The sequence below is a fragment of the Amblyraja radiata genome, chromosome 13 (genome assembly GCF_010909765.2).
Source record: "Amblyraja radiata isolate CabotCenter1 chromosome 13, sAmbRad1.1.pri, whole genome shotgun sequence".
Taxonomy (NCBI): domain Eukaryota; kingdom Metazoa; phylum Chordata; class Chondrichthyes; order Rajiformes; family Rajidae; genus Amblyraja; species Amblyraja radiata.
Genome location: NC_045968.1, coordinates 25021900 through 25034727, shown reverse-complemented (window position 1 = coordinate 25034727; position 12828 = coordinate 25021900). Strand labels below are relative to the sequence as shown.

Below are 12828 nucleotides of genomic sequence, written 5' to 3'. Positions count from 1 at the left end.
AATTGAGCCAGACCTGGGTGTAGATCCTAGAGGACAAGACCTCTGGAACCACTGGTCAAATAACTTTTCCCCATCCAAATATCTTACACACACTATTTGTCAGGCCTTAAATCACTAATATAGCATAAACAGTAATTTTATGATGGATAGCATACCTTAATGGACAGTAGTTTAGTTTAAAGATACAACTCAGAAACAGCCCTTTGGCCCACTGAGTCTGCGCCGACCAACTATCCCCATTCACTGGCACTATCCTACACATGAGGAACGATTTACAATTCTTACTCAAGCCAATTATCCTACAACCCTGTACATCTTTGGAATGTGGGAGGAATCCAGAGCTCACGGAGAAAACCCACACAGTCACGGGGGGAACGTACAAACACCATACAGGCAGCACCCACAGTCAGGACCGAACCCGGGTCTCTGGAGCTGTAAGGCAGAAACATTCCCGCTGTGCCACCGTGCCTCCCCTTAGTTGAGTTATAATGTTGGCCTCAGCACTCATAAGGTCATTAGATCATAAGTGATAGGAGTAGAATTAGGCCATTCGGCCATTCAATTTTACTCCGTCATGGCTGATCTATCTCTCCCTCCTAACCCCATTCTTCTGCCTTCTCCCCATAACCTCTGATGCCTGTACTAATCAAAAATCTATCTATCTCTGCCTTAATAATATCCACTGACTTGGCCACCACAGTCTTCTGAGGCAAAGGACTTTACAGATTCACCACCCTCTGACTAAATAAATTTCTCGTCATCTCCTTCCTAAATGAATGTCCTTTAATTCTGAGGATATGACATCTAGTTCTGGACTCTCCCACTAGTGGAAACAGCCTATCCACATCCACTCGATGCAAGCCTTTCATTGTTCTGTATGTTTCAATGAGGTCCCCCCTCATTCCTCTAAACTCTAGCGAGTACAGGCCCAATGCTGACAAATGCTCATCATAGGTTAACCTACTCATTCCTGGGATTATTCTTGTAAACCTCCTCTGGACCCATTCCAGAGCCAGCACATCCTTCCTCAGATATGATGCCCAAAATTGCTCACAATATTCCAAATGCGGCCTTAGCAGCACCTTATAGAGCCTCAGCATTACATCCCTGTTTTTGTTTACAAGCCCTCTTGAAATAAATGCCAGTATTGTTTGCTTTCTTTACCACCGATTCAATTTACAGATTAACATATTGGGAATCCTGCACTTATATTCCTAAATCCCTTTGCACCTCTGATTTTTGGATTCTTTCCCTATTTAGAAAATAGTCTACGCCTTTATTCCTACTACCAAATTGCATGACTCCACACTTTGCCACACCATATTCCATCTGCCACATCTCTGCCCACTCCCCCAAGCGAACCATTCCTTCTGCAGAGTCCCTGCTTTCTCTACACTACCAGCTCTTCCACCTATTTTTGTTTCATCCACAAACTTTGGCCACAAAGCCTTCAATCCCCTCGTCCAATTCATTAATACACAACGTGAAGAGTAGTGACCCCAGCACCCACCTCTGCGGAACTCCGCTAATCAATGGCAGCCAACCAGAAAAAGACCCCTTTATTGCCACTCTTTGGCTTCTGCCATCCAGCCAACCTGCTATCCATACCACTATCAGCCCTGGGTTATAGGGGATCTCATCTTCCTTTGCAGCCTCACGTGAGACACTTTATCAAAACTTTCTGAAAATCTAAGTGACCAATATCTCCTTTGTCTGTCCTGCTATTTACTTCTTCAAAGAATTCCAGCAAATTTGTCAAGTAAGACCTCCCCTTCAGAAAGCCATGCTGACTTTGGCTTATTAATCGTGAACTTCTTAAGTACTCCATAACCCCATCCTTTATAATGGACTCTAAACTCTTACCAATCACCAGAGACAGTCTAACCGGCCTATAGTTCCCACTATTGTGCTTTGCTTTTTTCTTGTTCGGCGGGGAACAATATTGGTAATTTTCCAATCATCTGGGACCACTCCTGTCTCTCGTGATTCTTGAAATATCACTGTCAATGACTCTGCAATCTCGAAAGCCACCTCTTTCAGAACCCTAGGACGCCAGGTGACTTATCCACCTTCAGCCCTTTTAGCTTCCCATGCACCTTCTCCTGGGTAAGATAGGCAAGAAGGCAGCTGGTGGAGCTAAACCTGTCTCTTCATCAGTGGCCCACATTAGAACTGACACTGGCTTATCCCATACCCACACTACTCTTCACTGAGGTTAAATCCTCAAAGTCATGGAAGCCAGTAAGGTCAGCAACCAGTGCTAAAGTAATTAATTTTGAAATTTTTACACATTAATGAACTGATCATTAGAACCATTCTCGATAATTTAATATGTTTCCCATTGTGATAACTGAAAATTTATTGTCTTAATTATAGGAAGCAATTCTTTGGTATTTTACTTTTAGTTTTGGAGATACAGGGCGAAAACAGGCCGTTCGGCTCACCGCGTCCGCGCCGACCAGCAATCCCCGTACACCAGCACTATCTTACACACACGAGGGACAATTTATAATTTTACCAAGCCAATTAACCTACAAACCTGTGTAAAGAAGTGTGGCGATAATTAGTGTGGTGCCAGTACAACGTTGCCCTTGTGGGTGTTGATGTCAGCACTGTACATGGAGTCGATGGGAAGGATGGAAGGATGGTCACACTCAGTACTTAAGGACTGGGCAGGCACATTTTGCTCCACTGGGATTCCAGAGTATGCAGCTTCTGCCACGCTATGAAACCTCCCTCTGAATGCTGCCTGTGGCCAGGACCCAGGATCTACACAGTGCAATTGCCACCCATAATCCCAACCCCAAGAATCTCTTCTGTTAATATTATCCAAAACAAACTCTTACTGGTTTCAAGGATCTGTATAGCATGCACATAATCACTGCCAAGATAAATAAAGAAATCCATTCCACTGGGAAGGTGAACCAATTCCTGTGTTGAGTCTTTGAACATCAAGTCCTTCTGCCCATATTTTGAGGAATCGAAGAGTTTGAATGATGAATTCATCTTATGCCCAAATAATTCCTAAGAAACACAAGAGAGTAGCTATTATGTAAAATATTTTAAAGAGGAGGCAGGAAATAACCTTTGAACTATAGCAGGTACATTTTACCCTTCCGAGTATTTAATACTCATCATCACCATCATCATCATTATCATCATTATCATCATCATCATCATCAAGTAATACTTTATGCTTCATTACAACTTTTCTGCAAACTGATTCCAGCATTTAGAATCCCTAGCTGAGAGCAAAGATTCCCAACTCATATGAAACTTCAAAATATCGGTATTGCAAAAATAAAATAAAGGAACATGAAACAAAACAAATTAAAACATTCTATTCTTGAATGCTCTTTCTGAGTCCACCTATCTTCCTTCCCCTAATCTCCTTTAACCAACTTCACAAAACCTTTCTTTTTCACCCTGCCTTCAGACTTTCTCCCTGCCCTCAATTTATCTCCATCAATGTAGGATTTGTAAAGATTTCATGCTTGGGAACCCTTTATTAGTACAGGTCTCCTGGGTTATGAGGAGAAGGCTGGAGAATGGAGTTAGGAGGAAGAGATAGATCAGCCATGATTGGATGGCAGAGTAGACTTAATGGCCAGAATGGCCTAATTCTGCTCCTGTTACTTATGACCTGTGCTCATCAAGAATCTATCTATCTTTGCCTTAAATATATCCATTCACTTGACCTCCACGGCCTTCTGTGGTAAATAATTCCAAAGATTCTCCACCCTCCCACTAAAGAAATTCCTCCTTATCTCCTTTTGAAAGGTTGTATTAAATTTCTCCTTAACCTTCTCTAGCTCGAGGAGGACAATCCAGGAACCACCACTCTCACCAGTCTCTCAATTAGGAATATTTTCTTTGTAAGCTCTTCAAAGAAATCTTAGGTTTCCTCAAAAATAGGTTGGAAGCAAGGAAAATCCTGCTGATTGGTGAATCACCAGCAAGAAACCTCTAAAGAAAGTGAAGAACTATCTGATAAGGTAGAGTATAAAATTTGCAAGAAGTGTGAATATGTCAGTAGTAGATCATTGTACATATTTAAAGAGGACTAGACAAAGTGGGGCCTAACACATGAGTCACAGTCCCATTCCCCAACGCAATATTCCATCACTCACCTGTTCCCCAAACACAATATTCCACCACTCACCCATAGCCCCTAACTGCGCAGGCACGGCTCATTTCCCCTCATCCCGGAGCACTTCCTCCCCCTCCTCTTCATGTGTGGGAGGGGAGGGAAGTGGGGTGTGGCGGAGGGGGGATGTGGGGAGGGAGGGGAGGAGGGGTGTGTGTGGACAGGGAGGTTGGGAGGGGGGGGAGAAGTGTGTATGTGGGTGGGAGGAGTGTGGGGGGGGGAGGAGGGATGTGGGAGGAACGGTGTGTGTGTGGGAGGGTGTGTGTGTGCGGGGGGGTGTGTGGGCGGGGTGTGTGTGTGGGTGGGGTGTGTGTGTGGGGGGGTAGGGATGTGCAGGCAGAGGGGTTGTGGGGGTGGTGTGTGTGAACAGTGGGAGGGGTGTGTGGTGGATGTTGTGGTGGGGACGGGGGGGTTTTGTGAGGGGGGAGGGATATGTGGGTGGTGGGGTGTGTGGGGAGGTGTGTGGGCGGGGGTATGTGGGAAGCGGGGTGTGTGGGGGGGTGTGTGGGGTCGGTGGTGTGGGGGGGGTTGTACACGGCGGGGTGCGTGGGCAGCGGGGTACGTGGGGGCTGGTGTGTGGGGTGTGTGTGTTGGGGAGGTATATGTGGGGGGTGGGAGGGGGTGGGCAGGGGGATGGGTGTGTGTGGGTGGGGGGGCATGTGGGGGGAGGAGTGTGTGTGGGGAGAGATGTGTGGGGGGAGTGGTGTGTGGGTGGTAATGGTTGTGTTGGGGAGAGGGGTGTGTGGGCGGGGGAGTTGTGGGGGAGAGGGGTGTGTTGCAGGGGAGTTTGTGTGGGGTAGAGGGGTGTGTGGCGGGGGAGTTGTGGGGGAGAGGGGTGTGTGTGCGGGGGGGGAGTGAGCTCAGAGAAAAGATGAAGGAAGAGCCTTGGGGTGAGGGGGGCAATGCGGGAAGGGGGAGAAGCCAGCGAAAAGGACCAGAGGAGTAGTGGCTGGAATTGGCGGTGCGATGGGGACTCACAGCCGACACTGGTCACTGGTCGTTCCCCTCCACCGGGATCAAAGTCTCCGCTTTCCGTTTGGCAACGTCTCTGACGTCTCTGGCTTAGCTGGGTCTCCGACTTTGGGCTGGGATGGGCTGGGTCTCTGACTCTAGGCTGGGTCGGGTCTCCGACGCTGGTCTGCTGCTTGGGGCTGGGCTGCTGCTTGGGGCTGGGCTGCTTGGGGCTGGGCTGCTGCTTGGGGCTGGGCTGGGCTGCTTGGGGCTGGGCTGCTTGGGGTCCCTCCGAAAGTCGTGTTGGAAACCTCCGCCGGACATCCTCACCTCCAGTAAAGACGCAATGGCACAGGAAGGGGAGAACCGTCCCGGGGAGTGACGGGGAAGAGACTAATCCGCCTGGCGCTGACTGGCAGATGAGATCGATCTGCGCACGCGCGTTTTGTGAGATTTTTAAACCTCGCTAACTTTTACGACATTCAACCGATCGGAAGGAAACTTGATGCACTCGCACCACAGGAGAACATTGAGTGAACTGGTAAAAATCGTAGTGCTATCACAAACTGTTTTTGCGCAAATAGAAAGACCGCCAAACCGGAAGATAACAAGATCAGAGTTTTAGAGATAGATAGATAGATAGATAGATAGATAGATAGATAGATAGATAGATAGATAGATAGATAGATAGATAGACAGATAGACAGATAGACAGATAGACAGATAGATAGATAGATGTAAAAAAAATTTGAAAGATGAGGGAACTAAACACTTGGAACTATTACAGAGATGGGGGGGCTGGGGCTGATCAACAATTATTATATTGAATGCTGGATAAGGCTAGATGGACCGAGTGGGCTACTCCTGCTCCTATTATCTAATGTCCTTGTGCCCTTAATAATCCTTCCTTCATATAATTTCAATTGTTTGGTGGCCAAGGAAAGGAGGTCACATTCTAAGAAATTACCATACATTGCACTTACTTACAATTGACTTCAGTCGCGTATATGTAAAGTAGATGTATTTGTGATCCCTTGCTTCAGATCAGAGATTGAAGTTCCAGGTCTGTAGGAATGTTACTCTGGTATTTCCTAAGGGGCTCTTTCCAAAGGGGCTTAGACGTTAAATGAATTGCATGTGTGAAAGAATTAGATCAATTTTGGAAAAGTATTCTACGATATAAGAAAAGAGTAAAGCACATATAATTCACATTGCCTTGAATCAGCTCAGGCACAATTGGGCTGAAAAGACGAAATTCTATGCAGCATATGGAATGTTGTTTTGATAATGCTGCTAATAGTGAACACAAGCTGTGCTTTCTTTCAGAAGTTTAGGTACCAACTCTGAACTAAAACTGGAACTGACATAGAAGGGAAAGTGAAACACTCCAACCATTCACTGTTCCTTCATACCTGAGCTTTCGATAGGAAGTTCCAGATGGCCTCATTCTTCGCTTTCTCAGTATCACCACTTCTCGCCACCACTGCGTGAGCTGGCACTTTAGCCCAGTGACAATTCTTGTAGCTCATAACAGGCTTCCTGGTGCCATCTAGACATAGGAGCTCATAGTCACTCCTCTCAGCAGCTGGAAATAGAAACAAGGCATGGGAATAATCCTCCAGATAAGATTGAGCACGCCTCCTTATTCGTTGTCTCAGTTCAGGCACGACCGTAATTATCATATATTAAGATTCAATAAATATAAAAGTATAAATGTGATCATCAATGGAATGAGGTTGCTGTAAGTCCCTTTCATGGCCATATCCTCTTGCTCCCACATTCAAAGGCTTCCACTGCACCCACCTGCATTGAAGACTGTAGAGAAATGGAGGTAATCTCATTGAAATAAGATTCAGAAGTGTACAGACATGGTGGATACTGAGGCGATGGTTGTATGCACATCCAAAATTAGGAGGCATTGTTTCAGAATAAGGGGTTGCCTATTTTAGATGGAGATATTAAGATATTTCTTCTGTCAGAGCATTGTGAATCTTTAGATCCTGATCATAGATATATCAATAGGAGAAAGCAGCTGTTAATTATAAGATGTTTAGTGAATGATGCTCATGAATCAGCGTAGCACTGTTGCACAGCTGGTAGAGCTGCTGCCTCACTGCACCAGGTTCAATCCTGGCCTCCAGTGCTGCCAGTGTGGTGTTTGCACGTCCTCCCTGTGAACATGTGGATTTCCTCCAGGTGCTCCAGTTTCCTCTCACATCCCAAAGGCATGTGGGTTTGTAGGTTAATAGACCATTGTAAATTGCCCCGAGTGTGTAGGGAATGGATGAGAAAGTGGGATAATATAGAACTAGCGTGAATGGATGATAATGATCAGTGTGGACAGAAGTGCCTGTTTTCAAGCCTTATCTGTAAAACTAAAATGATAATAGAAAACAAAGGGACGTTCTTTCCTAAAGCACTTTATTTTGTGCAGCCCGACTTCTGACTGTCCCTTACTTCTCTTCGTTTAAATAGTATGTGTTAAATGTATGTTTTTAGTGTTTAGTTTGTTTTATGTGGGGGGGAGAGGTTGGGGTAAACGTTTTTTAAATCCCTTACGTCGACAGAGATGCGATTTTTTACCGTGTTGTTTCTCTGTCCGCACTGCAGCCTAACATCGAGGAGTTGGTGGCCTTTGCTGGAGACCGATTTCGGGTGCTTGCAGGACTTACCATCGTGGAGCCACAATCCCTTTGCCAGGGATTGACCACGGAGCTTCAACCGTGGGTCCCTGCGGACTTAACATCACGGAACTCGTGGTCTCTGGTCAGCGACCGACTTTCTGGAACTCCAAGCCGTGGGAAATTTGATCGCCCTGACACGGGAGCTTCAATCACCCCGACGTGGGAGTTTCGACCACCCCGACGTGGGAATTTCGACCACCCCGACGTGGGAGTTTCGATCACCCCGACATGGGAGTTTCGATCGCCCCGACGCAAGGGTTTCAACCTCCAGCTGCGGGAGCTTCGATCGCACTGACGGATGGTTCGAGTGCCCCGACCGCGGGAGAATAAAGAGGAAGAAGATTGGACATTTTTGTATGTTTTTGTTTGGGGATTCTGTGGTGGATGTTTATGTTAACTTTTATGTAGTTGTGTGTCTTGTTGCTTTTTTTTCCTAATGGCTGTATCACTGTATCTTAATTGGTACATGTGACAATAAAAGAGCTTTGAAACCTTTGAAACCTTTGAATATGTGTGACATATTGAAGAAGGGTCTCGACCCAAAAATGTCACCATTCCGTCTCTCCAGAGATGCTGCCAGTCCCGTTGAGTTACTCCAGCATTTTGTGTCTACCTTAGATGTGTTCGAGAAGAGCGAGAGACATAGATAATTGGCATAGATTCACCCACCTGGCACTGTGCTGTGTTTCACAAAGGCCACATCTCCTTGACCATCCTTCAAACATCTGGCAAGAAATAACCAGGTAAATCAATTTCCATAAAGAGCCAGTCATGTCTATGCCCAGAGTCCTAAAGGGGCTCTGTGATATAATAAATAACCTGCACAACATTGATTAAACTGTGAGGAAAATGCAATCAGAGATGGTTCCATGCCAATTATTGTAAGTGTTTTGTATTTATTTATGAAAAATTTGCAAAATATAGAGAAACCTATAAAATCATCAACATTTCCACATAACAAACAAACCTCCTGCAATGCAGGCAAGCTTTCATCATATTATAAGTACTATACCCCGTAGTATTCACAAACAACGCAATCTCACCACCGTCTTTCACATTGCCCTACCAAGAAAGGAGATAAAAGGAAGGATGCGTTCGAAAGCAGAGAACCAAAGGAGGAAATTGGCATACAGGTTAAGTACAAAAGATGCTTCCTCTTCAGTCTCTCGGCAACTAACTATATGCCTATACAAGAACATCTGTTAACAGGCTCAGCACATATCACCCGAGCTGACCATGGCGCCATGCGGTGGAGCATGGTGCCACGCCTCTCCCTCGGCCGCAGGTCTGGCTCTCCCTCCGTGGATCCAGGAAACCCATCCCCAAGAGGTAAGCCACCAAGCTCAACCGTGCTCATACCCCAGGCCTGGATAGAAGGGTAATGAGATTCAAGATGGCAGCGGCGGACGCAAGGAACAAAGAGTCGGTAAACAGATCGCCTGCGGGAAGCAGTATAGTGCACCTCGACAGTGGAGTGGGCCACTGGAGGCCCTGTAGCAGCCTGAGGCTCAGCTGAATCGGGCGCCGCACAATGAGGCAGGACGTGCGCACTAGACACAACCTGCAACTGCACAGAGTGGTGGAGCAGCAGTGGGGCACACCAGCAGCTTTGCTTGGACAGGCCAACCCTGCAATGCTGCCAGGACAACAGGCCTTTAAGTCCAGGTTAAGAATTCTGCAACTATAACAACTTGGACTTGAAAATGGTGCAAACTCTTATGAATTGTCTCAGTATACTATTCCTCTACACTTGTATTGAATCTAAGATGTGGTCGTATATCGTAAAACTTTTACTGAACTGCATGCAAAAAATAATTTCACACTGGTAAATGTGACATTAAAGTTCCATTGAAATGTTAGTTATGTTTGAGATAGTGCTGGTTAGCCTAATTGTTGAATGGCCAAAGTCCATTTGTGAAGCCTTTCGCACTCACAGATAGTTCTGGGATTTTACCCCAAGGTGATGCAGGAAAAGCAAGGTATGTTCATATCAGAACAGTATGTGACTTGGAAGTGATGGGGATCGCATGTACCTAATGTCCCTGAATATCTAATCAGTGGAGCTTTGGGAGCCACTATTGAAGACAATGTGATGAGCTACAACAATGCAGCCTGTGTGAGGATACACTGCAACCAGGTAAAGGTGCTAAATGAATGTCAGCAGGTAAACAAGGTGATAATCAAGCAGATTGTTTTGCCCTGGATTGAACTGCCCTATTAATTTAACATTGGAGCTGTATTTTCCACTAACTGTTGAGCTATTACATCACTTTACTCACAAGGCTTGTAGATAATGGAGAGGTTCTTCGGAGATCTTAAGGAGAGTGACTCATTGCCAACACCCAACCTGCTCCAACAGCAGCAGAATGGAAGTAAAGTATTTTGTGGACTTTCTGACTGATCATTGCCCCTGGAACATTGAATGACAGAGGCGTTGAATCAAACTGCTGAGGATAGTTGGGTCAAGTTGCTTGACCCAGCCAATTCCTGCTGCAATTTTGGCTTCCAGATCTATCCGAAAGCATTAGCTTTGGATTTGGCCAATGTTGTCTTTGATCCTCAAAGTACTTTAGACCACAAGATGTGGCCCAAATGTTTTAAAAATGTCCCGAGTTTCTGTGATGAATAATTTACCATTTAACCATCTTCTTTTCCACGTGTACATTATAGAACCCCCAATCTCTCCCACACACATGCACACACTTATTGCCTTTGCTCATTACTATATTTCATTTGAATTATGTTAAACTCAAAATTTCCCCCAGTTCTGCTTAATGGTGTTCATCTGAAACGTTAACTTATATGTGCTTTCCACACAGCTGTTCCATTACACACAAAATGCGTTCCAACATTTATTTAAATGAGTCAAAACAAAATCACTGACTGTAGAGGTTTTCCATAACTTAACCTTGGAGAAATTGTTCAATGGGTGTTTAATATTCACTGGAGGAAAAAACAAAGAGGTTTAGAATGTGTTTGGGCTACGGTGCACACAATTTGCAAAGTCAGCAAAATGAAGGAGTTGCTTATTGACTTGAGGAAGTGCGGTGCACATGCCCCAATCAGCATCAATGGTCCTGGAGTGAAAATGGTTGAGAGCTTCAAGTTCCTTGGTGTAAATATTACCATCTGTTGTGGACCAACCTCATTCAAGCAACAGCCAATGCCTCTACCTCCTCAGGAAACTGTGGCAATGCAGCATGTTTCCAATGACTCTAACAAACTTCTACAGGTGTATCATAGAAACCGTATTGTCAGGTCCCATCACAGTTTTGTTTGAGAACAGCTCTGCTCAAGATCGCAAGAAATTGCAGAGTGTTGTGTATGTAGTGCAGTCCATTACATGGACCAGACTCCCCACCATTGACTCCATCAACGGGGCCAAGGAAAGAATGTTCACGTCGCGGCCCTGTTTCCACCAGTCTTTCCACCACCACTCACAAGAAGCACGAGAAGCGACAAGACAGATGCCGAGAAGTGTGTTCAGTTTCTGGCTGAACAACTTCTAATCTTGTGTGTGGACTCGATAAGAAGAAGAATACTCCATCTACACTTCACACTGCCTCGGGAGAGCTATCTGCATAATCAAAAACTTGTCCCACCCCAGTCATTCCTTCGTCTCCCCACTCCCTTTAGGAAAAAGATACAGAAGCTTGAAGGGTCTCGACCCGAAACATCACCCATTGCTTCTCTCCACAGATGCTGCCTGTCCTGCTGAGTTACTCCAGCATTTTGTGTCTACCTTGAAAGCACACACCACCACACTCTGAAACATCTTATTTCCCTCTGTTATCATGCTTCTGAACGGTCCTTCCTTAAGCTAGGGTATTGTCCGATTCACCACCCAACTTATTGCGGGCATTGGACTTTGTCTTTGGAGCTGGTGCACTAAAATACCAAGAACTACATTCCACCCTCTGTATCTCTTCCTTCGCTCTACCTGTTGTATTTGAGTTCAGCTTGATCGTATTTTCTGACTTCCTTGGATAACATGCAAAACAAAACTTTTCACTGTACCTCGGTACACAAGGCAATAATAAACCTGAACCTAACTAGAGAAATGTATCTTGCTGTTCTACAGAAACAGTAATGATTTAAAAACACCTACTGAAAGGCTCCAGAATAATCGTAGTAAGGTTCCTCATGTGATCGTTTGCAGTGTTTCTCAGCTAATCCTATACACTGCTTACAGAGTTCAGGGAAAGTTGCCTTGGCACCTGGAACACAGCTGGCGGAGAAGAAATCAACCACAACTGGAAACAAAAATACAGTAAGTGAGGATTAGATTTCATACATGGGAGAAGCAGCCGAAAGCCCCTGTCCTACTTTCACGACCTAATTCACAACCTCTGCCGTTTGCCCTTGACTCATACTCGCAGCATGGTCGCCACGAGGTCGTAGGAGGTCGTAGGTGGGTCGTAGCAGGTCGTGATGCTAGTCGTAGGTACTCGTGCCATCAAGTAGGTCGCGGCGTTTTTTCTAGCCTGATAAAAAAGTGTCCATGAGTAAAAAAAGGTCGTCATGGAAAATATTGATACTTTTTACTCGTAGGTAGGTCATAGATAGGTCGTAGGTAGGTCGTAGTAGGTCGTGATGCTAGTCGTAGGTAGTCATAGGTAGTCGTAGGTAGTTGTAGGTGGTCGGAGGCAGTCAAAGGTAATAGCTCCGGTAGAAAAAAGGTTATTTAAACAGCAGAACGTCACCTCTGTCACTCCAAGGCATGTTCATTCATAGCTGGAGAGTTTTTTGGAGAGAAGACTTGTGTTTTAGAAATGGCACCAAAAAGGCAGCAGTGCAGGGGGAGGGCACAACCCTAAAAAAAACGGCCATGGAGGTGTTTCCCACCCAAGAGGAGGTGATGCCACAGGAGCTGATATTGCAGGAGGAGGTAGCCCTGCATGAGAGACCCCTGGAGGAGGAGACCAGGGTGGTAGTATATGTCCCCACCACCACCCCATCCTTCACTGCCTCATTTGAAGGCAGCAAAGCAGCCCTTTCTCCTGTGTCTGACACAGCATCAGAGGCAGATGCCCCATCGGTGGTGGT

The 12828-nt window shown here is 45.6% G+C and overlaps 1 protein-coding gene across 1 annotated transcript in view; it reads right to left on the bottom strand.

Annotated features, from left to right (window-relative positions):
- The window catches only part of LOC116979727 (serotransferrin-1-like), a 38323-nt gene that overhangs the window by 16297 nt on the left and 9198 nt on the right, over positions 1-12828 (bottom strand). Inside the window, exons 5-8 of the mRNA XM_033031462.1 lie at positions 11891-12035; positions 8452-8507; positions 6511-6683; positions 2847-3024 (exon numbers count right to left, since the gene is read on the bottom strand). Of these exons, the coding sequence (XP_032887353.1) occupies positions 2847-3024; positions 6511-6683; positions 8452-8507; positions 11891-12035 (552 nt within the window). The remainder of the gene's footprint in view (positions 1-2846; positions 3025-6510; positions 6684-8451; positions 8508-11890; positions 12036-12828) is intronic.